Below are 27003 nucleotides of genomic sequence, written 5' to 3'. Positions count from 1 at the left end.
CCATTTCAATTTACCTGGCAGCATCGGATAGGGATATGAATCACGAATATATCACCAGTCTCAGTACCCATTCCACCACGATAACGAAGTGTGAGATTGAAAACCGTGGCTTCTACAAGTGTAGAACTCCCATATGCTCATTGTTGTAAAGTTATGTTCGGGGTCGCAAAAAAACGACACACAAACTATGTACGCCTAAAGGTGGTCTTGCGGGTATAAGGATGCCTCGAGTGTGTGTCCTCAGGCTGTCCTGGATTACCAACCGTTAGAGCAGAGAAGTGAATAATCCCCCCTAGGCTTCTCGCCCAGTCGCTTGCCTACCGATATACAAGTCCGTCACCCAAGGTGGGTGAGAGGTCGGAAAAGAATAAACCAAAAAACTACACACTAACATCTAGGAAAGTAAGCTGTCGAATGAGCGTTGTGAAAGAAGACTTGTTGCTGTTTGGTCGGGAGTTTGATTTTGTTGTTTTCGTCTTGAGCTTTTTTTTTTCCGCATGTAAAGTCTGCTGTTTCTTTTAGTTTCGAATTTTCGGAACACGTATCAAAGCTGGGATGTCAAGCAAGGCGACAAAGTGATGTTATTAAAACGTCCTATAGAATCTAAGTTATAATCGGTACTCTCAACAGCGAGGCGCGTGGTAGAGAAGCGGGCAGCAGTTGCGGTGGATGTCCCAGAGGGAGGTGGAGGTGGAGGAGAAGGCTTGTGACGACGAGGGGGAGGGGGAGGAGGAGGACGCTTGCCTATGCCACCTGCGCAGATACCCGTCCCCATGACCTTGTCTGCCGGAACAAACACGAGCGGCTCCCCGCTCCCGCTCGTCGCCTTCAGCACGCCTGTCGCATCCGTCACGTAGGGTCGGCATTGAACGACCTCGAGGATCAGCTTGCACGGCCGAAAACCCGTGTCTTCCTGGGCCAGAGACACGCTGTAGGTGCGGTTGGTGCCGACGTTGGAGTAGACGCTCACAACCTGCCCGTCATCGAAGCCCTTGCGCATGGCAATGGTGTGGTCGTCCGTGTGGATGGGCTGGGACTTGTAAAAGAGGTACCCGCCATCCAGCGCCGCCAGCGTCGAGCGCAGGGACACGAACTTGGAGATCCAGAGATAGAGCTCCGACTGCGTGTTGAACCCCGTCTGCCACAGCGCTTCGCGATTGTACGGTGTCTCACCACCGCTGAACCCCTGCTCCAGACCCTGATAGATGATGGGAATGCCGTCCATAAGGAGACTGAAGGTCAGCGCGTTCTTGAGGAGAGTGCGGTCCGAGGTGTGGTTCAGGAAGCGAGGCTGGTCGTGGTTCTCGAGGAAGCCCCCGTACAGCGTCAGGTCACGCGCCGTTGTGATGAGCGTCTTGATTCCATTGGAAAGGTTCCAGATGCTGCCTGTCGTCGACTGGAAGGCCTGGGTAAGCCAGTAGTACACGGGGTAGTTCATAACACCGCTCATGACGTCCTGGTAAGGGGCTACGTAGACTGGGTCGCCGTGGAAGACCTCACCAAAGGCGGCGACACCGGCCGAGGCCTCGAACGCTGGCCAGAAGGACGGCTCGACGTGCTTTGCGCTGTCGAGTCGCAGGCCATCGAAGCCGAAGCGGCTGACCTCGCGCTTGATCCAGGCGTTGAAAACCTGGCGCACGCGTGGGTCCTCAGTGCGAAGATCCGGCAACGAAGCGGCGTCGGTACCCTGCCAGCATCTCTCGACCGAGTCCTGGTTGGAATAGTCGATGACGCAAGGCGGCGTGTGGTAGGCCGAGGCGTTGGAAAAGGGGCGGTAGATGGAGTAGTCAACCGTATTGCCGGGACCGAGCCAGGCCATGTGGTTCGTGACAACGTCGGCCATGAGGTACATACCACGGGCGTGGATGGCATTGGCGAGGAAGATGAGATCCTCGGCGGTGCCGAAGCGTGGGTTAACCTCCCAGATGTCCTGCGCCCAGTAGCCATGGTACGATTCGCTGATGTTATGTTAGCAAGTGATTTCTATTTTCCTGAGTTGGACTAAATTTTCTCTTTTGAGCTGTTCATCAATTCTCATGAGAGCACCACTTCCTGTGCCTCATCTCATGACAACTTAAAAGGAAAGGGACCAACTCACCCGTCACGGGATTTGCCCTGGACATTCTTCACAAAGGGCGAAATCCAGATAGCCGTCGCACCGAGACCCTGAATGTAATCCAACTGCTGCGCAATGCCCAACCACGAACCACCACAGTACGTCTGATCCGACATTTCGCACCTCGCCGTCGTCGACCCGTCCGTCCGCGCGAATCGGTCCGTCATGACCTGGTATATCGTCTGGGACCGCCATTCCGCCGCGCTCAGTGCCGAGACGGCACCTTGGTGCAGAGCGGCGGCGGCCGCCAGGATCGACCAAGTCGTGGGAGCCTTCATCGTTCCGCGGGCTTTCCGGTTTCCGAGAGTGAGAGTGAGAGTGACCGATATTCGAAGAAAGAAAGAAAAGAGACTAAACAGGAAAAGAAAGTAAAGAAAAGTGACGAAACAACAAACAAAAAAAGAGTGTACAGAACAAGTCTAAACAGCGAAAAGAAAGCGTGAAACTTCGTGAAAGGCGTCCAAGTCGTAACTTATATGTTCGTTTTCTCCCCTTCAACCTTAAACCCAAAATGGGCTTAGAACAGCAACGAGTAATCGGATAGACTTCTTGGCGGACCTTCAGTCTGAACTTTTTTTTTTTTGACAAGATTAGACGGTTGGCCCCATGCCCGGTCTGCGCTCTCAAGCCTTTTCTCGCAGGATCTGGAGCAGGGGATCCCCCCAGAGCCGAATAAGGCGGCGGAATACGGAGTAGGGCGCGGCGGCAAGAGTGCGATGCTTTGAGATAGCGTAGGCGAGACTTGCGGTTCAGCCGCCCGTTGGGAGGCTTGCTGATGTGCGTTGAAGGAAACCGGGGCGCTGGGCCGGCTTTGCGAAAGCTTAACAGATTATAAGAGATGAGCTACAGCGGAGATTGAGTAAGGTGACTTACCCCCGAAGCCGTAGTCAGCGGAACAGGCGACGTCTGGCTCTTTCTCGGGGTCCTCAGGGGCCGGGGCGCGATGTAGGGTAAGCCAATCAGGCTGTCTTCTATCCGAAAGGATAGTGACTACCTCGGTTTCTGACTCTTTCGCTGCCAGGCAGTCGATGTTGAGAAGGGTCGGATAATGATGATCGAATAATCGTTGGTGGACTATGAAGAGATGGATGGTGGGAGCCTTTGAGGAGATTGAAGTCGAGTCCTAGTTCCTCGCCTAAGAAAAGAAACTTGCCAGGAACCAGGAACCAACTCGACTTTTGAACTAAAGGAAAAAGAAAGAGAAAGAATACGAGTTCCCCTTCCCTCTGCCTTTCTCGTTGTTGCAGTTTCCCAGACCCGGGGCCGGGGACGGGAGAAGGTCAACAGGGCAAGGTCCCGTGGAGAACTTCTTGAGCGGACGCCCGCCCCCCACCTCCTTCTTTCGATTTTTCTTCAAGAAGGCGGCTGTGAAAGGGGGGGGGTCGTATTAACTGGGGTAGGTAGACACGATCGGCCCTATCAGCGGGGTTATCCCATCGCTCACCGCTCCGGGATGCCGCTACCTAACGGGGTAGTTGGGACTTTCCTGGAGACTGGTGAAGTGATGTATCGATGTTGCCAAGGTCCGAAAAGGTCAAGTCAACGACTACCGCCGGGGTCTTGTTCTTTCTGCTCGTTGTGGTAGTGAAGGCTTTAAGCGAAGGGTGGGAGAGGGGGGTCAGAGGTCCGAGATGGGAAACAGGAGAAAAGGCGGAGTTGAGGTTGCCTTGAGTGGTTGAGAGAAGAAAAAAAAAAGTTAAGCAATGGCCGAGAAATGAGATGGAAACTTGGAAAGCTTAGGGGGCCGTTGCCAAGACCGAATAAGTGATGCCGTTGCTGATCTTGATACCAAACAGCAAACTTTACTGATGCTCTCCCTCTCTCTTTTTCTCTGTATCTTCGTACCTGACGCGCTATTGTTCACTAATATTCGTGCCTCGCTTTCGTCGGCGCGTATCGGCAACTAGTAAGAGCTCTCAGAAAGCGAGCCATCACTCGTCCATGCATTTTATTAATTACAGATAAAAAAGTAATAGGTACTGGACGCAGTGGACAGATTACCTGCCCGGCGACATGACTCGGCAACGTCAAGTGGACAGTGCTCGCGCGTCGCCGCGTCCACGGGTGCTTGAAGGGGAGGGAACCATCAACCAACGACTCAAAGATCCCGTGGTCGTGGTCGTGGTGCGGCATGCGGCATGCCATGTTCCTAACGCCGCGCGAGTGTTCCCAACTTCCTGTTCCTGTTCCTGCCTATACCCCCACCAATACGCGCAAGCCAAGATCCCCTCTCCCCGCATTGTTCCCTCACCACGCTGCAGGCACAGGATTCACATTTCACTTTGACGTTTTGGGCCTGACGCAAGGCACACGGCGGGGGGAAAACCTAACCTAGGAAGAAAGAGAGTTGCTGCTGGCATCTGCAGAACATCACTCGCTCACTCACCACCAAACACTACCATCACCTCCGCCAAACCTCCGCCCGCCCACCTCAGCCGTCGCACATGGTGTCAGGGACGGACCGAATCCTGTGCATACCGCCGGCATGGGCGCCGAATGCCACGCCGGACGGCCACCTCCCCACGCCCGCTTTGGGACCTGTCATCCCGTCCATGTGGCCAACCACCACACTCGCGGTTCATCCAATGTCACCTCAAGGCGGAGTCTCCACGATTTACCACTCCCATCTCTCTGGCACGTGTAACTTGGTAGAGGTAGAACAAGAAGCACGTGTAAAAAAAAGGGAGCAGGGTATTGTATTTTCCAAATGTCCTAAAAATCTGGATTCATCTTTCTATCCTACCATGCCGAGCCTAACGCGGAGGTGAGTATGCCTAGTTCCCCATTTTGTCCACCTGAACGAACCAATCGCTCAGGCCTTCCTGATTCTGTCATTGATCTCATCGTCACATTACCTCCCTCATCCAATGCACTGCTCTCCCCGCGCTTCGGGCCTTTAACGCATCCTTAGCCTGCCATGCCGCCATTGGCGTTGCCAAACGGCATCCCGTTGCCGTCTGTTTCTGGCGAGGATTGACCTGGATAGATCTGCCCAAACCCTGTATCAGCTGCCCAGTTCGCGTTTTGCGTGTACGTCTCAAATGCGTTCTAGCCCATTGTCAGTCACCATGTCATTATGCCATTGGCGGAATCGCAACATACCCAGTCGAAGTTGGCGGGGAAATCTCCGCCAGACTCGAAGTTTGTAAACATCGAGAACGGAGACCCCGCGTTGTTCATGCCAATGTCGCCCTGGAAGTTTGGCGTCATGCCTGGGCCCGTCATGGGCAACGACACTCCAAAGTCCATGCCGCTAAACGAGTTCGTACTTTGCATACTGCTTTCGAGCGCGGCTGCCGTGTTTGGCGTCATGCCACCAGAGAGCATACCCAGAGTCATTGCCGCATTGTGGTCCGATTGCATTTCCGGGTTTGTCTCAAAACCCGGGAAGCTTTCGTTCTTGAAGACCTCGGCTTCAGGATTGGGGCCCTTGATCTTCTCCAGAATAATGTCCAAGACTTTGGATGCCTTGAAGGCCTCCATCGACCCGTCTGCAAGCCCTTGCCAGATCTCCTTGGTCCGCTCCAAGTTGCTAAGCATCTCCATCCGCTGCTCTGGGGTCCAGAACATGGCCGACTCTGACGCCCTGCGGTCATCGCTCGTTTCCGCGACCCGGTCGTGGTGAAGGTCAAGCGCAACCAGCATGGCAGGCAGAAGGAAGTCCTTGGTTGCTATCGAGTTCACGAACCACCTCAAAGATCGAAGTCTGCCACTAGGCTGTGATTCTCTGTCGAGGGTAACCAAATGCCGCAACGTCTCTAAAGCCGCTTCTACTGCACTTCTGCGCGAGTAGGCATATCGTGGATTTGTACGAGCTCGCGGTACGTACTTCTTGTGCAACAGACAGAGGATCTTGAGGTAGAGCACGTTGATGTTGAACCTCGCGATGATCAACGTGACTGGGTCGTGCGAACCCTCCAAGGCTGCAACCTTGAGATGGGGCGGGATCTCGTCGTTGATCTCTCGAAGCCGGGCATCGAACCGCAGAATTTCGTCGTACGGTAGTTGCCTGCCCACACGATTGGTGGCCTGCAAGATGTCACCCATCTCGTTGCATAGCTTGGATTTGGCAATCATGTACGCAATAGGGGTGGGCTCCGTCTTCGGCCGTGAAGGAGGCAAAACTTTGGTGTTGGGACCGAATTCCTCGTCAAAGATGTTGTTCGGCAACTGAGTGTCACAATCATGACCATAGATCATGGATGGCAGCGAAACTTGGTGTGAGAACACCACATCGGCCATCCTCACCAGTGCCCACGTACGCCGCCTCATTTCCTAGAATACCATGTTAACACTGACTTGCCCAGAGATATATATCTGGAGCACTACAACTCACTGCTTGAAACGGTGTAATCGTCGGGAACCACTTTGCGTCGCGGTGGTACCCCATCCTGAAGGCAACTCTTGTGAGCAAGGACACGATCAGCCACAGCCCCAGATCAGCATCCCATCTCGAAGAGTATTCTCCAAACACATAGAGAAGCATCGTCTCCACGGTGTATTCCACCGGCTTGGTGTAATCAGCCGCAATGAGGCATTGGACGGTGCGTAGTCGATATTCAGAGGCCAGGTCCAGCGTCCGCCCTTTCCACTCCGGCGGTTCGTCCCCTACCTTGTGGTAGCTCAGCATGGCGAGACACAAAATCGAATAGAGCAACCCAAGCCACATGATGGGCGTTTTCGACGGATCTTGCCAGTGGGCTCGAAGTTGTTGCTGGAAAGTCGGCGCGTGAATAATGTTTACCGCATTGTCCATCGAGTTGAAGTATCTGGAACAGAGCGCAAGGACGGCCGATTTGGGTGGTAATTCCGCTCGCAGTTCGATCTCGGTAGCTGGCGCGGCTCCAAGCAAAAACGTAGGTCCTTCTCTGGCGCTGGCCGGTTTCGACATCATGACCTTTTCATAGCTCTTTTCCAAATCCTTCTTGTGATTCGCAAAATATGTCTTGACTTCGGATATGTCCGCCAATATCGTATGCCAATGCTCCTGGCCAATGTACATTGACTTGCCCTTATCTGAGTCGACCTTCAATACGCCTAAAGATGTCGCTAGCTCGCCATCAGGATCACTGTCTTCATCGTCATCTCGCATTTGTGTCTCGTCGTCGGGATCGATTTTGGCCGAGGTAGGTGTGCTGTCAGTATTCGACTTGGTTGTCGAGGCGCCTGTCACGGCGGCCGCTGCTGCTGCGGTAGAAGGGTCAATAGTAGCACCTCCGTGCATCAAAGACAAAACTAGGCCTTCTAAACGGTCAATACGGTTCTGCATGTCATCGGGGCTCGAAGAGCCTTGACTTTGGTTCTTTTTACGAGTAGCAGGAGTAGCGTAGGAACATGAGGACGCATCACCACCCTCACGCTTTACACAATTACTGCACGGGTGACCTCTGTCACATTTCCTACAAATCGGTCAGTCTGCGTTGGTGTGACGGGCCGTGAATCTTTTCTCACAATCTGTGAAGCAAGTTAGCGAGTTGAGTCGATATGGGGCATTTATCTGGCACTCACTTCCTAGTCCGACACGGATAGCAGCTGAGAGGTACCCTATTCCTCTTCCTCACGACTCGAAACTGCTCCTCAGGTGACCGACCTGATCCCGAGGAGGGCGTCGTGGATGGTGGTGTGGGAGTCATGATGGCAATGGAATCCGTGGAACAGGTAGATGCGTCGTAAAAGACCTCTGGCGATGGCTTCCACGGATATGAAAACGTGCTCCGGACTCGAGGTCCTATCTAGCACAACACACGCAGGTGTATACTCTTCGCTTCGGAACCAGTGATGGCACTGGCCGACAAAGATCCCTTATACGGCAAGGCAAGAGTAAAGGGCTCGACAAGTTGGCTGTCAGACACTCAGGACGAGTGTACAAATTTAGCCACTGAAACGTTGACAACGGCCAGACCGTCGGCAGCCTAACCCTGGAGGAGCGGTCTCGGCAGGTTGGTGTAGTGGCCGAGTACTTCAGCAAGGCCCGGCCAAGTGTATGAAGCGCAAGTAATGTGACCGTCCGGCCTTCAAAGATGCGCTACTCGAATTTCGTTGGTCACAGTCCGAAGTCTTGGAATGAGACCAATGACCGTGATTCCGCCTCAAAGGTCAGTGACTGCTTGGGAAGCTCGTTACTTCGCAGAGAGCGAAGGGCGCAAGGCAGCTAGACGTCGAGGCTGCTGACGATGTCGCAGTGTGATAAGGCGCCACAGTAAAAGCGCAATCTTGCCACAGGTTCTGACAGGCAACGGCAATCGTAGGTCGGATCGGTCGACCCGTGTACGGATACAAGGTAAGGAGCAATTGGAGATGGTAGTCGGTGGGAGGTTCCGCAATGCGCAGGGGTCTCAAGATAGGGTCGGTGTCGAGGCACCAAAGTTAGGATGCGGGCGCAATGCAAGGGTAGACTCGATATGCCGCAGGTGTTTGTGGCAAGTGTCGGAAAGCGGTAGCGCAAGTCAGCGCGACGACAAGATGGCGAAAGAAAGGCGAGGTGTCGGAAGGTTGCGATCGCGTCTTTGGCGGCGGCGTCAGCTTTTGGTGGTTCGGGTTGGGGCAAGGGAAGGATTCGAGTGGTCCGCGACCACACAACCTGACTGCCCAAGCAAGTCAAGACTCACCACTTTTGGGGGTACTTTTGCCCTGTACTAGACTCTGCGCGAAGGAAGAAATGGAATAATGACCAAGCCACGAATTGAGAAAAGTCCAAGTCGAGAGATTGCCGTGTAACGTCTGCAGCAGCTGCGCGACTTGCGGGGTGGGTGAGCAAAGGTCAAGCAAGAGAGAGGATGGAGGGGAAGAGTTGAGATTGCTACGGATACTATCGCAGTCGAAAGATTCGACAAAATCATGAACAGCACCCGCAGGCCGCCATCAGCATGATCAGCGAACGACAGGCAGGGGTGGATAGGTACGTAAGGGGGTGAAGGGAAAGACCTGAGAGAGACCCGCCACCACCTCAATGTTCCTTCGTCTCCCTCCTCTTTCCTTCCACTTCCTACATGCTCCCCTCCTCTCGTCCCGCAATGTAGCCGCATTGGAGGTTCTGCTGATCAGGACGGCTTACATACGCGTGTATTGATGCCTACTCACAGCTAACCCTGTCCAGATGGCGCTAAGATGCAACGCAGACAAGGGTGGCATAGCACACCTGGCGAGTCCTGAACTCTCGAGTTGTGGTGGGTTGCCGACACTCGCATATCTCATAGTTTATTCGGATACACGCTCACCCCAAAAGATTGGGCGATGGATAATTCGGGTAGCGTTCATACCCCTCCCTGCTGCCCACACGTTCTAGGTCTAAAGACGTTAGGAACATGTGTCTTACATGCTTCTATCCGAGCTGCATTGTATACCTGCATATGGGTACGATACTCCATAAGCAGATAGGGAACCCGAAGCGCACTTCAGCATCAATGTAAAAAGATAAACCCAGTCCCCAAGCTTGGTGCCGGAAGTCTCCAGCAACTTCTTGGCTGGGATGGAACCCTGAATAACTTTGAGTGCTAGCGGCTCAAAACCGCATTCTGGACCTGCGACGGACTTAACGGAATTAAGAGTGGACCGCTGTCAGCGACGGCCATCCAGTCCTTGGTCTGGAAACCTTGGTTGACGTTGCTATGTTAGAGATTCAGTACAGCGCAAGAGTCATTCTGCGAAAGCTTATGAGGTATGCGGAATAGTGCAAGGTCATGCACGATGTTTCTAACCGGCTTACCATGGCCCAGTGACTTGGACGTCGGCCGGATCATCATCGGTATTATTCTTGTTGCGTATAAACGGCTTACACGCAAGAGATATGGGACGAGACATTAGGTACTCACGCAGTCCTGACCTTACTGTAGGTAGGTTATCTGCAAAAGGTTCGAGTCATGAAGAGATGGACAGTCACTAAGCAACATCATTGTCTCCATCACCCCGCGCACAAAAGATGGAAGCAAGCCTGGGCCAAAATATTGCAATATTGCGCTCAATCAAGAGCTGGAACTGGCGGAGAAAAAGGCGGGCATGGAAGGTAAGGTACGGATACATGGCTCACGGTCCGCCAGCTGAGCTGATGACGAAAGCGGGGTGGCTTGGAGGCTTGGAGTCAAAGAAAGAACACCCCACTTGATGAATAGCCCCGTATAGCAATGTAACCCTCCAATAGGAATCCTTTCCATTTGACGTCAACCTCAAGTCCCCCCAATTCCCCAGGCTTATCGCTCCGATCCAATATTGGCTGCTGCTCTGGGTGTTCGACCAACACCAATAAACCAGACAACCTCAACTTCATGTCGAATGCTTATGCCCAGCAGCTAGTCTGACCTGCACCAATTACACAGGCATTCAAGCACATACGAATACACGGTAGCCTAAACATGATAACCAACTCCTCTGCCGATCTTCTCGGGTGCTCCGCTGCCTCCGCAACCGCCAATTCCCCCTCTTCATACGCCGACAAGGGTGCCATTGGTACTCTTGTGCGCCTTTTCTCGGTCGCTGGCCGTGTGACTCATCTAGTCGACGAAACGGCACATGTGCCCAACCTATAATCACTCCATGGACCGTTACCATTAGGAGAACCTGAGACTCTATCGCCGAGTACCAGTCGTATTCCGACATCCAATTTACCCTCTCTTCCTCGATTTGTCAGCGACTCATCGCCGAAGAACGCAAAACCATCTGAAGTCGAGTTCCATCGTGACGACGGCCACCCATCAACATCGTCATCCCATCTCCAGGTCGGCAGTTTCCCACAGACTGTTCTGGGATTAACGGCTCATCTATCGGCCAGCCTCGGCAGCCTCCCCGGCCTCCATCGGTGAGGGGTCGCTTCCACTTTGGAGCCTTTGCTCGGTGGGACGAGTCTTTCCTTTGGGAACCTCACGTTGGACCAAGACCTTGACAATTGGTTGGACGACAAGGCCAGTAATTCGGTTCGACAATCTAACTGAGCACAGAAGTCTATTCAAACTTCCACCGCACCCTACAAGGCTCGAATGGAGAACCAAGAACAAAGTCTAGGCCATTGGATCGAGCCAGTGGGCGGTCCTTGGGGCCCAACTAACCCCTTTACAGCGACCCGGTCGAGTCCCAAATCACCGATTATTCGCCCCCTCCCGTCAGCACTAAACTCATACAGTCCTCGGCTCCTGCCGAAGCGCTGAGCCAAGCCCCTGGAAGCTCCTCGCGGGCGATCGCCATGCAGTCGTCGTAAAACGTACGGCGTTGGTAGTCCACTCGACCTTTGCACTGGAGCCTTGAGCCAGGGCTGTCGGCAGTTGTGGATAGAGCGTTCGGGTCCGACGACAATACTCTCCCGTTCCGTAGTGCTCGACCGTTCGGCATACTTCCGCTGTTGTTTCTTCTTTTGTGCGCCCGTTGAGCTGCATCACAAAAGTCCCACTAAGTTCTTTACTAGTTTCAGCAACCTCAGCTGTCGCCCATGTTCTTGAGGGAGCTGAACTGATCAAAGAGGTAGGTTGGTTTCTACGTGAATGCTGTGGCTACTCAACGGTGACTTTGGTCAGTTTCCAATACAGAATAGTCCACTGAATGTTGGACCAGTCATTACAAGCAAAGTCCTCTTTGGTAACTCGGCGAAACTTGAATGCTGCCGTCTAATTCATTGGCTTCATTCGGCCGTATCTCATATGCATCGCTAAAAGCCCGTGTCCCAAGACTTCATTACAAGTCATATCCCGTCAAGAAATGCAGCATAGCGCATACCAACGCCTCTAATGACCTGCCCAAAAGCAAAATTGAAAGAAAGCACAAATAACTTGCACCTAACCAGAGCCCCTCTTTTACGCTAGGTTGCTCTTAATGTTGGCATACTGACTGTTGGGGTAGCTCAACAAGTTCTGGTTCGAATCAAGCTTGCCCATCTTGCTCGCCAACACACCCACCAGGCTGCCCTCGCCCTTGCGGTCACCAGCGGCTTCCCAGAAGACGGCGCCGCCGAGCTTATTGTCGAGTAGATACTGGGCCTTGACGCCCGCGCTCGCCGGGTTGTCGTAGCTGATGAGCTCCTTTGTGGAACTATCGTAGCTGTACAGTGCACCCGCCGTCGAGTCGTACACCTCGACGGCGCCGGCCTTGGGAAGGACCTTGTAGTGCCACACGCCCGGCTCGATGGAGCCCGTCCCGACGCCCGAGTACGGCAGGCCGACGCCGTTGGCCGTGTTCTCAAAGGAGCGGCCGTACAGCGGCAGGCCGAGGACGACCTTGTTGGAGGCGATGCCCTGGGAGAGGTAGTACGCCAGCGCGGTCTGGGTGTCGAACTTTGTCGCCGTCGGGTTGGACGGATTCTGGTAGAGGTTGGCCTGGTGGCCCGTCGTGGTGTCCCAGGAGCCGGCGTAGTCGTAGGCCATGAGGTGCCAGGCGTCGACGTAGGGGTCCATGCCGCGGAGGTTCATCTGTTTGTAGTGCGAGGGACCCGCGGGGCAGGCAATTGTGAGGGCGAAGTGATAGCCCGGTGCGTTGGCCGCGGCGTAGGCGTCGAGCTGGGAGCGTACTTCCTTGAGGAGGGCGACGAAGTTTGTGGCTTCCGTGTCGCTGGCTGGGTATTCCCAGTCAATATCGAGACTGCGAAATGGGGGGTTTTGTTAGCGCAAGGCATGCACAAGTGTATGTGAGTCTCTGCGTGTATTTGGTTCTTCTTACCCGTCGAATCCCCAGTCAATCATGAGCTTGATCGCAGAGGAAGCAAACTGCTTACGAGCCGTGTCCGAGGCGGCCACGGCGGGGAACTTGCTGGACCAGGTCCAGCCGCCGATGGAGAGGACGAGCTTGAGCTGGCGGTTCTGCTTCTTGAGGGCGTAGAGCTGCTTGACGCAGCCATAGGCGTTACCTGCTTGGTTGTCGTCGCCAGAGTACTGGCGTTGCGTGTCTGAATAGGGGTCTGACGAGACTCTGAATTTCTTTTCGTCAGCCTTTTCCCTACTTCTTGCAAACTTTCTACCTTGGTATTTTGGGATCAACTTACACCGTGCCGTCTGTTTGGATATCCGCAAAGGAGTAGAGTAAGTGCGTCACCTTGTCTGCTGGAATGTCTGCTGGTTGGTAGTTCGCCCCATAGACGCCCCTGAAGCAGAAGTTAGCACGGAGGACGTCTGGGGTCCCGTTACAGATGTAAGGGTTTTCATTTAACGTACCAATTTGTGAAGTACAAGACATTCCTGTATCCCGATGCCGGGGTTCCTGTGCCGGTGGCAGGCGGAGAGGCGGTGCCCGTGCTGGACACTCGCACAGTTGATAGAGAAGACGGCGCAGCAGAAGCTGAGGAGGCCGCCGCCGACGTTCTCACCGACGACGAGGAAACGCCAGGTACCCCCGCCGAAGTCGACGAGGCGAGACGAGAAGTGACAAAGGAGGAGGATACGGTGATGGGTGAAGGAAGAGACACCGCGGGCGGACTCGTGGGAGCTGCTGTCGCCGCTTGAGAGGTGGGTATCGTGACTTGGGTGGTGGACACCACCGTGCCCGGCTTTCCGCACGTCGGGCGGACGGAGCGGCGCTCATTTACTGGTACCGCGCCGGCCATGGAGGCCAGGACGGCGAGGAGAGGTAGGAGGAGGGATGATCCGACCATGGTGGGCGAGACTGCTTCAGCTTTCTGTGAATGGAGAAGGCTGGATTTACCTTGCTTGATCGACAGGGGAAAAGGGAGGAGCAAAGTCTGGACGGATTGGTGCGAAGATGGACGGCTCTTCTTATTGTTTCTGGGTTATGGTCGTGCTACCTGAGCCTCCCTTTCCCCTTCTCAAGACTTCCGCGTTGACTATCCAGAGAGAGTGGGAGAGTGGTTCCCGACGATGGAGGGGTATTGCGTGGATGCTTCATGACGAGGAATGAGTAGAGTCTGGTGGTGCGAGTTTCACCAACCTCCAAGACCTTTCCAAGTGATGCTAGAAAGCAGTATTGGAGGCATTGGAATGGGGGGAGGAGAAGGTGGTGGTGGTGGAGTGGCCTTGTGAGCAGCCCCCCTTGACATCGCAGTCGACTACCACGTGTAGGAATGAGAAACCTCCACCCCGAAGTTCTGGATCTCCTCCAGGGCCACAGGGCCCCAGCCAGGGAACATCTGCAACATGGGCTGGAAAAGAAAAAAGGCAAAGGGAATATGAGACTTCCGGCACACGTTTCCCGGAAAGACGCCCATCAACGTTTACCAACTCTGGTTCACTCGTCTGGCTGGAGACAGGACAGGAGATAATGTGACTGGAGCAAGGTTTCTTTCTTCCCAAATCAACTTTGATCGTGTTAATGATTCTTCGATGAGACTTCAAAACTGAACACAACTGCCAACAGAAGCGCTTGATTGGAGTTTCAGAGATATTTGCCCAGTCCAATAGATCATATCCCAAGCATTGGACAGAATCCTTTCTGTGAGCCTGTTGATAAGCGCTAGTCACTTGTGATGCCTTTGAATATGAAAAGGTGTCTCTGTCACTGGCAGATCGGAGGCTGTTCAAGTGCTGCTAGAAAAGATGAGTGAGTATGCAAGGTTGGGTAGAGAATATGGTACGGTGGTAGTCGGACAGGTGCAGACGGCAGATGTATCCGTAACCTGGGGGTTCCGGATATGCCCCCGCTTTTCCCGGGGAGGTGGCCACGCTGAAGAATGGAAACCCTGCCACTTTTCCAGCGACACCACAGCGGGAGCGCCCGATGTACCTTGCCCGCTGACAGCTGCCATCCGATCCCACCTCAACCTCGTAGGTTCTCAGAATCGAATGCTTTTTCCTTCTACCGGTTCCGTTGCGACTGTATCCTGATGATTTTTCATTCATGTTTTGGAGATTTTCCAGAGCACCATTGTAGCTCTCCACAAATCCAAGCAAGCAGGTTCCAAGGGCAGGCCAAACGCCACGAGGGCGTAAAACCTTCCCGGAGGATAGCTTAAGTAGGAAGGCCGTAACATTCCAGAGATTAAAAATTTGACCCGCCCTGGCCTACACGCCAATACATGGCTGACAGCCCACAAACGCTGCGCCGCCTCTGAGAACAATGTCTCGGCTGACATACCTGACTTTCTACCGGTTCTCGGAGGCTCTTCTTCATTTTATCCTTGATCGATCCAAAAGAATCAAGTATCCAATAGTCTAGTCCTACAGTCTCAGTGACGACGACCTCAAGGCTGAAGCAAAGGTAATAAATTTGGGATATATTGTAATTTCAACTCCAACCCCAGACGAACCAACCACAATGCCCTCATGGTGAATATCTTTAAGACTCAAGACTCAAACTTACACGCAGGGCCACCAAAGACTCCAACAAAAACCCTTTTCCCCTGATTATTCTTATCCAGCCATGTCTCGCTTTCCAAAACGGTAGACAATAAGACTCCCTTTTCTTGACGTGAACACAAATCCATTGCAACGCCGGCATCCCGGTTTCGATATTCCTCATAGCCAGGGCTTCTCCGACTTTTGACTCCCTGGCTTGGAATTCCCCATCCTCAAACTCCCTTGCCACCAAGCCCCTGCGTCCCCATCTTCTCCCTCCCCTCAGCCCTTCCAGCAGGAGCCGGAGCCTTCTCGGCCCTCTCGAGCCACATTAACACTGCAGGCATCGCCGCAAAGGCAACCAACCCGCCAAACATCGTCGCGACCAACGCCCATCCATCCCCACTCTCCCAAACCCATAGATCCCTTCCGTCCTCCCCTCCTTTGTGTAAATACACAGATATAATCAACCCGAGTAGCCCCTCCGCGCCGGCCAAGAACGCCGCCGCCAGACCTCCGATCGCAAGCCGGAACCACGCCACGCGCGGCACGTCGTAGACCGCCACCACGTACCGCGCAACGACGAGGCCTACCACGATTTGTAGAAGCATCACCGCCAAGACGAAAGGGTCGCTCTGTGAGGTTGTGAGATACTGCTGCTGCTGATCGGAGACGAGGGACAGTCGTAAGTATTGGCGATATGTATGGACGATCCATGAGAGCAGCGTTGTTGCGGTAAAGGTGAAGAAGAAGTACGATAATGCGATGCGAACGATGAAGAAGGCGAGCGCGACGTCCCATAGGATCTCAATGACCGAGTCTGTGGTTTTGAAGAGGTAGTCCATGATTGCTGGCTTCAGATGGGTAGGGGGTGAATTCTTTCTGTGCAGTGTATTTGTTCGTCAAGGTATATTTGTTACCCGAGTTATTCGTGAAATCATTCCGTCGTTACAACTATCAATCTAAAGGGACAGTCTTTTGCATGCTATATACTGCCCTTCAAGCTCACGCGATTCCATTTCGTTGATCTTGTGATCTGGCATCGCCGTGGATGCCGGCTTCGTGGGGTGACCGTGGAGTGACGATCGGGATTAGTGCTACCCCGGACACACCACCCGTACTGCGACAAGCCTAAATGCCCAGGAGAATGATGTAGATATTTTTGCATCGGACTCCTGCCGGTCAGATGACAATCTGCATGTAATAATCGCGGTCAAGACTGTTTGGGATGAAGTGTAATTTTGGGGGGTATCGTCTCTGTCTCCTCACTCCTGTATAATGGGGGGTCATTCCTCTTGCGTTCCATCATCTAAACCTGTAAACCAAAGAAAATGCTTCCATACATCTCTTAAATCTCCGTCTTGGCCAGCTTCTTGGCCAGATCGTCCACCTCCTTGTCCTTGAGCTGGACGGTGGGCTCCTCCTGGGCCTCCTCAGCCTCCTTGGTAAGGATCTCGGCTTCCTTCTCGGCATCCAGCTCCTCTTCCTCCTCGGATTCCTCTTCCTCCTCCTCGTCAGAGTCCTCTCCCTCGAGGTCGCTCAGGCAGTCAAGTCCCCAAGCGTCCTCATCAACGACATCGCCACCAATCTTCTCCTTGCGCTCCTCGAGGAACTCGCGGATGGCGATGATGGATGGGTCCTCCTCCTCAACCTTGTTGCCGTTGAGCTCAACCTTCTTCAAGGCAGGCAGAGACTCGGTAACAACGCCGGCGATGCTCTCCAGTGCCTTGGGGGTGATGTCGTTGAAAGCCAGGCGAAGTGTCTCCAACTTGTCCTGCTTGCCCTTAGCAAGAGACTTGGCGACAACCTTGGTACCCTTGGGCGTGAGGTAGGCATCGTTGAGACCCAGCTCCTGCAGGTTTGTCAAGTTGGGGAGGACACCGGCAAGGGCCTTGGCACCGTTAATGGTGAAGGTGTTGTCCTGGAGATCGAGGATGCGCAGTTCGGTCGCAGTCTTCAAGCCCTCACTAATAAGGTGGCTGATTCCCTCCTGGCGAATACCATTCTGGATCATCCTGATCTCCTTGATCTTGTTGTGAAGGCTGTAGGCCTTGGCCCAGGCCTGCATGCTGCCGTTCTCCAGACGGTTGCGACCGCAAATGACAGTCTCGAGGTATGGGACCTCCTTGCCCTCCTTTCTCGCTGCCTCCTTCTTGGCGTGCAACTCAGAGAGCGCATTAGCCACCAGAATACCAGCATGGGGGCCGAGGCCGTTGTTGTTCAGGTAAAGGTGCTGGAGGGGCACGTGGGCAGCCAGGAAAGCAACGACCGGGGCCTGGGTGTTGATACCGAAAGCATTGTCGTTCAGGTTGATTGTCGTGAGCTTAGGGAGGTTGAGAATAGAAGTGAGGAGGGAGGAGAGGGCCTCAGGGATTTCGCTCAGGAGACGGCCGGTAAAGATGTCGGAGAGGTCGGCGGACTAGTCACTTTTGGTCAGTAGATGGTTCTACGTGTGCTGGAAACTCTTGTTCGCCTACCTGGAGGTTCTTCTTGGTGGCCAGGACCTCACCAAGGAGCTTGCAAGCACCGACTCCCAGGGTGTTTCCCAGGAACCTGACCTCTTCGACGTCGGTCGAGCGCAAGTCGGCGATGTGGGGCTCGAGGTCGGCGCCAGTATCGAGCTTGAGACCCTTTCCCTCAAGAGAGAACACCTTGGGCGTGGTCGCCATGATAGATTTGTTGATAAGCAAGGAGTGTTGAAAAGGCTGGGAGCAAGGTGGCAGCGAAGGCGCAAAATGAGTGTATGTCGGGGATGTTTATGGTGGGGGAGGGGTTAAACAAAGTCACTTTATTTTGTTTTCCACAAGACCCCCCGAGTCACAGTTGCAGGGGGTGAGCCCGGGTGGGTGCCTGTGTGCGGCTTGCCTCTGTGTGCCTGGTTGTGGTCACAGGGTGCCAGGCACCGACTGGCTAGGAGGCGATTGCCGTCATTTACGCTGACAGCTGGCTCCCACTGGCTGCCCTCTGAGGGTACCCCTGACACCTGGCAGAGTTGGTTTGGTAAGTGGACCCACAAGATGAGCTCCGTGAGCCGCGCTGCTCGTCGCGACACCCTGAGGATTGAGCCCAGGCGCAAACATCATTAAAGTTGTCAGGAACGAGGCCGATGTGATTTTTCTAGCGATTGACCTGCATCCCGCTGGCTACTCCCAATTAATTCATCACCCCATCTACGATAGCAGCGCATAGCTTGTTTTTCATTATATTGATCTCCGATCTCTTCTCCTCTCGCAGCGATAATTCTTACGCTTGATCACCGAACAATCCACAGCCTTTCATCGCTGCCTCTTTCAAAGTGCTAGGTTTCCATCATTCAACGGCCCAACATGGCTCGTGGAGACTCAACACCGCCCGACTCACCCCTCACCTCGGACCACAACGATACCTCCGAGGAGGAGGAGGTCCACGATTATGAGGATGAGTCGCTCCTGCGTCCCTCGAAGCGCCAGAAGCTAGGCGCAGCCTCGACAACGTCTCCCGCGGTGGTCGCGGAACCCGAACCAGAAGCCGTACCCGAGCCGGATCCCTTGGAGGGCATGTCGGACGTGTCTTCGGACACGTCTGGCGACATTCCCAGCTCTCCCATCAACGCCAAACTGGACGAGGAAGACTTCCAGGAGCAGGTAACTTCCTGTGCCTGGGAAGGCTGCGACGCGGGTGATTTTGGCAACATGGACAAGTTGGTGGAGCATATTCACAGCGATCACATCGAAAGCCGGCAGAAGAAATACACGTGCGAATGGACCGGATGCAGTAGAAAGAGCATGGGGCATGCTAGCGGTTACGCATTGAAAGCCCACATGCGAAGCCATACCAGGGAGAAGCCTTTCTACTGTTATCTACCAGGTTTGTGACCATCCTTTGCAGAGCCTTGGGGCACACTGGCTAACTTGAAGACAGAATGCGATAGATCATTTACGAGATCAGATGCTCTCGCCAAGCACATGCGGACCGTCCACGAGACAGAGGCCTTGCGTCCCTCCGATCCTGTCCCCAAGTCTATGCAAGCAGGCCCCACGGGAAAGGGAAAGCTCAAAATCATCATCAAGACTCCTCAATCACACGCTGCGGGACACGATGATGCCATCGATGACGGAGCTGACGACGACGAGCTCTCTGCCGACCTGTTTACTCCCTTGACTGAAGATCAAGGCTTCACTCCTGAAGAGCTCAAGATCCCCCTTGAGAGGCTATACAAGCTCTGTAGATTCCAAGTCAAGTGGGCGCAAGAGGAGTCGGTCAAGCTGGCGGAAGAGGTCAAGTACTGGGAGAAGCAGTACAAGGACCTGTGGCGCGAGAAGGAGGTTCTCTTCTCCCAGGTTGTCAAGAGTGAGGTCGACTGGCATGAACGCAGGCAGGCAGTCCTTTCTGGCGCAGCAGATGTCCAGCTTTCGGGCGTGCTGGAGAGCCAAGAAGGTAACCAGACAGTCACCAACGGAGAAGGCGCAGACTCCCAGGAAACCTCCAAGGCCGAAGAGACTCTGGTGAATGGAGCTAAATCCACTGAAGTAGCGGCAGCTAGTTAGGGTCAGCGCTTGGTGTCCTGGAACCCAGGCGTCCAGTTCTAGTTGGACAGATTGACCTAGGCCGGCGGCAATATCAAGGAGTCCCCTAGGGAATGGGTGACTCCCCAGTTCTGTGCATCTTTTGCGGCTGGTTCATGCTTTTTTATCACCTTATCACAACGCACCGGAAGGACGGTACCGGTGTGCGTGCGTTCGAAGCGGTCGAGGCGCCGAGGAATTTACAGGAAACGATACAACTCCGACTTGCCAAAAACAACAGATAGCAGAAGAAGAAGCAGAATGTTGCGCACCCTCGTTAAGGCCGTCATGAGATCAAGGGAAGCAGGAAACGGAGGCGGGCGTCTGGCAAGAGGACGTAAAACGACACCTACTAAAGCATACTAAGAAGAAGCAGAGAGTATGGACAGCACAACTTGACGTCTTTTGGTGCATGACGGGAGTCATGAGGAAGGCGACCAGGGAAATAGGCGCATGGAGTATATGTACACTAGGGAGTGTGTTTCAATTTGCACTTCAAGAAGCAGCTTATGACTGCTTTTCTCATGGTCATTTCTTTGCCTGTTTAACCTTGCATAAGACTCCGAACATGCCATCTCACAAAGGTATTTTTTGGCAACGCAAAGTATGAAGGATGACTTTTTTCTTGTATTACCTTAACCACAAGATGACAGTGAAGGCCCATTGAACATTATCAAGGGAAAGCATTATTGCTAATTTGCCGCCATTCTGTGTTCACCAGCATTCAGATGGCTGCCAATCCCCTCAATCTACAACAGCTACAATCTTTCTCTCTCTCTTTTCGCTTTTCCGTTTGCCCTTTACAAACCCTTCTTCTTGGATCTATACGACTCGGTATTCTTAAAGGGGAACGAGCTCGTGTCCTTGTCGTAGCCGTGCTTCTTGCTGCGTCGCGACTTGTCCCCGGCGAACATGAGGCACCATAGCCCCGAGACGGCGAAGATGGCGCTGCCGAGGCAGCCGAGGGCAAAGGCCGTCTGCCCCGTTCGGAGCCATCTGCTGTAGCAGTAGAAGCCGGCCGAGGCGTGGTGGATGGAGGAGAGGATGAGAGCTGCGTTTGCGTAGGGGGAGACTGTTCCTGCGGGTGCTGTTTGGGAGGTTAGTTGTGTGAACCGGGAATAGACTAAGAGATTTGGTGTTCGGGCATCAAGGGGACGGAGGGGGGATGACGGGAATCGTACTTAGGTCCTCTGATGCGAGGGGCACTGCTCCTGAGAGAGTCACGACGAGGAGGCCTAGGGTCAGGAGGGCGAAGCCTAGGGAACGGGCGAAGTAGTCTTCTAGAGCTGGAGGTTATGTTGGTCAGTCAGCCAACTCTTGGGGACTCACACGAGGTGGGTGGGATGGGGGCGACGGAGAGACTAACAGCCTGCGGCGTACTGGTAGTCATCGGGGCGGAGGAGGTTTGTGATGAAGCGCGGCCATATGATGAGCGGGACGGCCTGGGTCGCGAGCCAGCCCAGGTTTCCGAAGCTGAAGGTTGATATCGCCTATTGGTTCGTGGTAGGGCTATATGTCAGCGAGGATTTCTATGAGACGAGCATGGTGGATGGAAGATGGCTTACGTCCATTGAGTGATACGGTGAGCAGTTTTCGAGTTTTGTATGAAGAGTGATCTAGGTGGAATTGAAGAGTTGAAGACTACGAATTACTGCTGTAAGAGCTTGCGTTGCTGTATTAATGAAGCTTCGTAGAGCGTTGCCTCGCGTGGAATGAGGTGACTTCAAGGTTGAGCTCAGGGAAGAGAGAGCTACGACGAACCGACGTCATTGGACGGGCCCCCGGCACCGCGTCCCTTGCCCGCCATGGCTTCCATAGTTCCGATTACCACTTGACGGCCTGCGTCGGCCAGCTGCAATGCCCCCTGTAATCCTGTCAGGTCCTCAGGGGCCGATGCCGCGAGGGGCGCCCAGGTCCCTGTCCACTTTTCCCATCCCGCCACTGAGTGGATGCCGATTTCGCAAAGCCTAGGCGCGCCTGCACTGTCAGCAGTGTTGACTCTGCGAAAAAAAAACCCAGTGGTGGGGGATGGATTTGCAATCAACGATTAATTCCCATCCACCACTCGGTTTGCGCATCTCCGGCCTCGCGGGACACAAGGAGGAACCACAGGTCGTCCACAAACAAGATAGGCTCTCTCCCATCGTTTTCATACTCATACTTGGACGAACGGCTTGTGTTCTCGCGTCTCTCTCTCACACCCCGCTACGTTGCGACTCACACTTCTTATCGTCAACTTCTCTATCGCATTGCCCCGCCATCTTCGACATCCCGCCTCCCCTCCTTTCCCTTCCCACTCTTCCTCCCTCCCTCACCTCCTCTACGCCTCACGACACTACGACCAGAAAATCCTCCAATATGAGCGCAATCCTCTCCGCAGACGACCTGAACGACTTCATAAGTCCAGGCGTAGCCTGCATAAAACCAATCGAAACCCTCCCCTCCGCGCCCCCGCAACCCCCCCTCGACGCCTCCCTCGAACACGAAGTCATCCTCGACGGCCAACCAGGCTCCAACACCAACGCCGCAGCGAGCAATGCGCCCCCCGCCGAAATCTCCCTCACGGACTGCCTCGCCTGCTCAGGCTGCGTCACCTCCGCCGAAGCCGTCCTCGTGAGCATGCAATCCCACACCGAAGTCCTCAACACCCTCGACTTCGGCCCGTCCCTCCGCATCGTCGGCCCGGACCCGACCACGGGCGAGTTCCACGTCCAGGGGCTCGAGGACGAGAGCAGGATGCTCTTCGTGGCGAGCGTCTCGCCGCAGACGAGGGCGAGTCTAGCTGCTGCTGCGGGGGATGGCACGACGGAGAGGCAGGCGGGGTATATGCTGGACGCGCTCTTCAGCGGCGAGCAAGGTCTTGCCAGCGGGGGAAAGCATGGGAATGGGTTCACGTGGGTGTTGGATACCAACGTTGCGCGCGAGGCGTGTCTCGTTCTCGGGGCGGATGAGGTCCTGGGCGGTGGCAGTAGTCCAGCAGCAGCAGCAGCAGCAGCAGCAGCAGCAGCAGCAGCAGCAGGCGCTTCGCCGTCCCCATCACCGTGGACCCCCGCGACCAAGCCGATTCTCACATCCTCGTGTCCTGGGTGGGTGTGCTACGCCGAAAAGACGCACCCCTACGTCCTCCCGCACCTGTCGCGCGTGAAGTCGCCCCAGGCGCTCATGGGCACCCTCATCAAGACGACGCTGAGCAAGAAGCTAGGGATCCCGCCCAGCAGGATCTGGCATCTGGCCGTCATGCCGTGCTTCGACAAGAAGCTCGAGGCTAGTCGCGAGGAGCTGACGGATTCGGTGTGGGGTCCCGACGGGGACGGGAAGCCCGGTAGAGGGGTCCGCGACGTAGACTGCGTTATCACGAGCAAGGAGGTCCTCATGCTGGCCGAGTCAAGGGGTTTCAATTTCTTTAATCTACCGCGGGCTAAGCCATCCGCCGGTGTTCTCCAACGTACGCCGTTCCCGGACGCGAGGTTGGAAAAGTTCCTCTTCCCGGCCCGTGGAGCCCACCGCTCTTCCGTGGCCGCTGGCTCCTCCGGCGGCAACCTCTACTTCACCCTCCAGACCGTGGCCTCCAAGCACCCCAACTCCCAGATCCAAGTCATCCGCGGCCGCAACGCCGATGTTGTCGAGTTCGTCGTCGCTTCCGCCACGGGCGACCCCATCTTCAAGGCTGCGCGGTACTACGGCTTCCGCAATATCCAGAACCTGGTCCGCAAGCTGAAGCCGGCGCGGCCGTCCCGTATGCCCGGCGGCAAGGCGTTTGGCGCCGCTAGGAGACCTACAGGGAAGTCTGCCGGGCTCGAGTACGCCTACGTCGAGGTCATGGCCTGCCCCGGCGGCTGCACCAACGGCGGTGGGCAGATCAAGGTGGACGACCCGATCGTCGTGGAGCGCAAGGGTTACGAGAGCAAGCCGGGCCCTCTGGAGCAGAAGGATTTCCTGGCCGAGGTCGACGAGGCCTACTTTTCAGCAGAGGACTCTGACGGCGAGGAGAGCAATGGTATTACTCAAAACGGTGACGGTCTGCAAGTAGCAGACGACGTTGTTGACGGAATTTCGCCTTCTTACATTCGAGATACCCTGGCGCATTGGGCGGATTGCACTGGCATAGACTTGGGTAGACTGGCCCTCACCACGTATCGCGAGGTGGTCAGCGACGTGGGCAAGGACAAGGCCAGCGACACGGAGCGCGTCGTTCAGCTGGCGGGAAAGATTGGTGGAGGCTGGTAGTCTTTTTTTGCTTGTTTCTTCTTTCTCTCTCTGTGAAGGAAGGGAAGAGTCAAATTAGCATAGCAATAATTTCATCCTTCCTTTGTGCCTCGCTTGGCGAAGCCGAATCCACCTCTTCCAGTCCCATCCGGTCCGCGTGGAGCTCGAATGGCCTGCTTGGGCTGGTCCTCGACGTCTCTCGGGGTTGAACGTCCAGAATGCGGGTTGTACGTGTTGTACGTGTTTGGGCTGTCGCCGCCCCCACGCTTCTGCATCCCGAAGCCGCCTCGGGGTGCGTATCCGGGGTCGTAGAGCTCACGACCGCTCTCGGCGCGAACGGCGTCGGATCGACTGCTACCAGGTCGTCGTAGGTCGTCTTGTCGATTCGAGTTCCCTCGGTATCCACCACCGCCGCCGCCGCCACGACCCCGTCCTCGTCCACGGCCGCGCCCTCCACCTCTTTCGTTCTCGGTACCTCCTCCTCCCCCTCTAGGTGGCGTGACTGTCCCACTCGGGCTCGAAGCGCCAGAGGAAGGATTCGACTCGCCAAAGATCTTTGCGCGCGCCTCCTCGTACCGCCGCTGCTTCTCCTCGAGCTCGCGCTGCTGCTTAGCGCGAATTTCCTCAGGCGTGAGCTGCGGCTTCTTCTCGGCGTGCTGATCGTCGGCGTCATCGTCGGCGAGGGAGAGGTGGGAGAGGAGGCCGGTGACGGGGTCGCGCCGGGCGATTGTTCGGGGCGCGGGTTTTCGGCTCAGGACTTTGACCTGGGGTTTGAAGCCCGTGGCGAGGGGGACTGAGGGTTGGGCTTCGAGGAAGGTCATTGGTGTGGGCGTGGGGGAGTCACTAGTGAAGGTCGAAGTTTGTGTTAGCTGCTTGCCTCTTCTTTTTTTCCCTATTGACAATTATTGCCATTGGCAGTACAAGGAATAGGTAAAAGAAAAGGCCAAAGTTTGGGCACGTGAAAAAACTCCGGGTAAAAAGACATACGCTGATTCCCAAAGCTTTCGATTCTGCTCGGCATGCTGGGCGAGCCGCTCTGCCTTGGTCATCGGTACCTGTGGTTCAGGCTGCACCTCTGTGGGTTGGGCGTCAAGCTTGTCGGCTGCGGACTCCCAGTCATCATCCTCCCAGGCGTCAGGGACGAGAGAAGCGCCGCCCTTCTTGACCATCTTTTCAGCTTCTTGTCGGGTGGTGTTTCCTGAAGCGACCCAAGTTTGTGATAACGTGACCGTGATGGTGGGGGTGGGTGAAGCTTCACTAGGGTGTCGAGGCCTGCCTGCAAAAAGGTGGTGGGCGATCGATCGGTTGAGGAAGCTGAGACCTGAAAGGGAGGAGAGAGGTGTGCTGTGACCGTGACGAGGCGAGCGGTGATCTCGGGCTAATGTGGGAGCATTGGATGGGTGGATAGGATAAAGGTGAACACACAAGAACCAAAAATGGCAGGTTGTCCAAAGGGTGGTGAAGTCGATGCTCACAATGATGTTAAAGGTAGAAGGGTGAAAAAAGGTGGGATGAGATGAGTGAGGTTAACAGACCCCTTGTCGGTTGTGCCTTGGTCAGAGGCGTCCGAGGCGGCTACGGCTTTTTTTTTTTTTTTTTTAGCTCCCCTCAGCTGAGCCATGGACATGATGTTTACTTTGACTTTCGCCTCTATCTGGGCGAAAAACTGCGTACTACATAAGTATTCTCTCCGGACTTGTGTGGAGGGGCACCCAGGGGTCAGCAGGCGCATCGGATCTTGGAAACACCCTTGGAATGGTGGGGTTGGCTGGGCCCGGGTGACAGCTTGAGGCAGGCGAGCGATGTCCATCTCACCTCATACCTGACTTACCACTCTATCACTCACTGCGGTGCTTAGGCAGAGCTGCGACGGAATAACCTCAACTTTAGCTTCTTCAACAGGATTTAGCAAAAGATCCCACATTTCAATGCTTCCTTCCTAACTCTTGAGGCCATTGCTCAATAATCTCCTGAAACCCCCTCCGCCGGTTCTTGGCACATCCTGTTACTGCCCAGTCGGGATCCAAGGTGAGTTCACAAGCTACAGCCGAGCGGTGGTACAAACACCCAACCCCAGGATATACATGGACAAACAGCTCATCACTTTTCAGCAACCCGCGTTTACACCACGTTGAAGGAAATTTCTTGAGCAGCAAATACAATGGCAGCAGGTGGCGCAAAGCTTCAGACCCCCAGCTCCGAGGCTGGAGGAAGCATCCGAGATGACCCCAAAGCTTCTTCGGCGGCGGTAGCGGCCGCACCCAGCTGGAACAATAAGAAGTTCAGAGAAGAGTACGAGTCTTTCAAGGCGAAACTTCTCGACCAGAGATTCGACCCCAGTAAGTGAATCTCGTTCGCTTCAATTCCAAACTTCCCCCCCCCCCCCCCCCGGGTTGTGAGGTGATTTGATGGCACCCACCTTAACGATATGGTTGAAGCAAGTCAAGAAGAGAAAGAGATGAGAGGGCTAAGCTTACAAAAATACTTCCAAAAAACAGAGCATTTCCCGGACCCGTTACTTCCAAGAAGCGGCTCCGATCCCCGAAATAACCCAAAGACGACGCCGGAGGCTGAGCGACGCATCGACAAGATTATCGCCGAGTACAAGGCAAGAAATTAAAGAGTCAAATTTCTCCTAGGTCGCCTTTTGATCTATCTTATCAGGTCGGTCAGTTGGTTTAAGGGGAGTGAAGGGGAGGGGCTCAAGATATTCGTTGATCCATGCTCAAAATCTGCAACTGAGGTGGGAAAGAACGAAAGAACAAGAGAGGTATTGAAGGATTTCAACCTCTTTATTGTGTGTATTAGAGTATGTTGTCTACATCAACTCTTTGTCTAGCTTGTTTGATGCCCGAAATAGAGGGGAGTTTCAACACATTGTTTTTGCGTGAAAGGAGCCGTTCCATTCAACTTGATCTTTCTCCGTTGTCAAAACCCA

At 54.6% G+C, this 27003-nt stretch overlaps 10 protein-coding genes across 10 annotated transcripts; 3 read left to right on the top strand and 7 right to left on the bottom strand.

The window, feature by feature from the left end:
• Nucleotides 1–544: 544 nt before the first annotated feature.
• CPAR01_09799 (alpha amylase) lies at nucleotides 545–2493 on the bottom strand (the record flags this gene model as incomplete). The annotated part of the gene is made up of 2 exons (XM_060494063.1): nucleotides 545–1958; nucleotides 2099–2493. Coding segments are annotated over 2 exons (1809 nt in total), but the record flags the coding sequence as incomplete, so codon positions are not given.
• Nucleotides 2494–5023: 2530 nt separating this feature from the next.
• On the bottom strand, nucleotides 5024–7749 carry CPAR01_09798 (fungal specific transcription factor domain-containing protein; the record flags this gene model as incomplete). The annotated part of the gene is made up of 4 exons (XM_060494062.1): nucleotides 5024–5164; nucleotides 5219–6391; nucleotides 6453–7418; nucleotides 7678–7749. The coding sequence occupies 4 exons, from the start codon at nucleotides 7747–7749 to the stop codon at nucleotides 5024–5026; spliced, it is 2352 nt and encodes a 783-aa protein (XP_060348192.1).
• Nucleotides 7750–11892: 4143 nt separating this feature from the next.
• On the bottom strand, nucleotides 11893–13679 carry CPAR01_09797 (chitinase 1; the record flags this gene model as incomplete). Its single annotated transcript, XM_060494061.1, has 4 exons — nucleotides 11893–12673; nucleotides 12752–13000; nucleotides 13074–13172; nucleotides 13243–13679. 4 exons carry the CDS (start codon nucleotides 13677–13679, stop codon nucleotides 11893–11895), a joined length of 1566 nt encoding a protein of 521 aa, XP_060348191.1.
• Nucleotides 13680–15548: 1869 nt separating this feature from the next.
• Nucleotides 15549–16160, bottom strand: CPAR01_09796 (uncharacterized protein; the record flags this gene model as incomplete). Its single annotated transcript, XM_060494060.1, has 1 exon — nucleotides 15549–16160. One exon carries the CDS (start codon nucleotides 16158–16160, stop codon nucleotides 15549–15551), a length of 612 nt encoding a protein of 203 aa, XP_060348190.1.
• Nucleotides 16161–16663: 503 nt separating this feature from the next.
• On the bottom strand, nucleotides 16664–17984 carry CPAR01_09795 (ran GTPase activating protein 1; the record flags this gene model as incomplete). Its single annotated transcript, XM_060494059.1, has 2 exons — nucleotides 16664–17734; nucleotides 17793–17984. The coding sequence occupies 2 exons, from the start codon at nucleotides 17982–17984 to the stop codon at nucleotides 16664–16666; spliced, it is 1263 nt and encodes a 420-aa protein (XP_060348189.1).
• A 657-nt stretch (nucleotides 17985–18641) lies between these two features.
• Nucleotides 18642–19841, top strand: CPAR01_09794 (uncharacterized protein; the record flags this gene model as incomplete). Its single annotated transcript, XM_060494058.1, has 2 exons — nucleotides 18642–19161; nucleotides 19216–19841. The coding sequence occupies 2 exons, from the start codon at nucleotides 18642–18644 to the stop codon at nucleotides 19839–19841; spliced, it is 1146 nt and encodes a 381-aa protein (XP_060348188.1).
• Nucleotides 19842–20659: 818 nt separating this feature from the next.
• On the bottom strand, nucleotides 20660–21430 carry CPAR01_09793 (uncharacterized protein; the record flags this gene model as incomplete). The annotated part of the gene is made up of 4 exons (XM_060494057.1): nucleotides 20660–20946; nucleotides 21041–21145; nucleotides 21226–21349; nucleotides 21425–21430. The coding sequence occupies 4 exons, from the start codon at nucleotides 21428–21430 to the stop codon at nucleotides 20660–20662; spliced, it is 522 nt and encodes a 173-aa protein (XP_060348187.1).
• Nucleotides 21431–22217: 787 nt separating this feature from the next.
• On the top strand, nucleotides 22218–24086 carry CPAR01_09792 (iron only hydrogenase large subunit domain-containing protein; the record flags this gene model as incomplete). The annotated part of the gene is made up of 1 exon (XM_060494056.1): nucleotides 22218–24086. The coding sequence occupies one exon, from the start codon at nucleotides 22218–22220 to the stop codon at nucleotides 24084–24086; it is 1869 nt and encodes a 622-aa protein (XP_060348186.1).
• A 71-nt stretch (nucleotides 24087–24157) lies between these two features.
• CPAR01_09791 (uncharacterized protein) lies at nucleotides 24158–25234 on the bottom strand (the record flags this gene model as incomplete). The annotated part of the gene is made up of 2 exons (XM_060494055.1): nucleotides 24158–24908; nucleotides 25053–25234. 2 exons carry the CDS (start codon nucleotides 25232–25234, stop codon nucleotides 24158–24160), a joined length of 933 nt encoding a protein of 310 aa, XP_060348185.1.
• Nucleotides 25235–26226: 992 nt separating this feature from the next.
• On the top strand, nucleotides 26227–26685 carry CPAR01_09790 (uncharacterized protein; the record flags this gene model as incomplete). Its single annotated transcript, XM_060494054.1, has 2 exons — nucleotides 26227–26404; nucleotides 26564–26685. The coding sequence occupies 2 exons, from the start codon at nucleotides 26227–26229 to the stop codon at nucleotides 26683–26685; spliced, it is 300 nt and encodes a 99-aa protein (XP_060348184.1).
• Between the last annotated feature and the right edge of the window lie 318 nt (nucleotides 26686–27003).

Source organism: Colletotrichum paranaense (assembly GCF_030867605.1).
Source record: "Colletotrichum paranaense strain IMI 384185 chromosome Unknown Scaffold_7.1, whole genome shotgun sequence".
Taxonomy (NCBI): Eukaryota; Fungi; Ascomycota; class Sordariomycetes; order Glomerellales; family Glomerellaceae; genus Colletotrichum; species Colletotrichum paranaense.
This window is presented reverse-complemented; position numbering and strand designations above follow the sequence as displayed.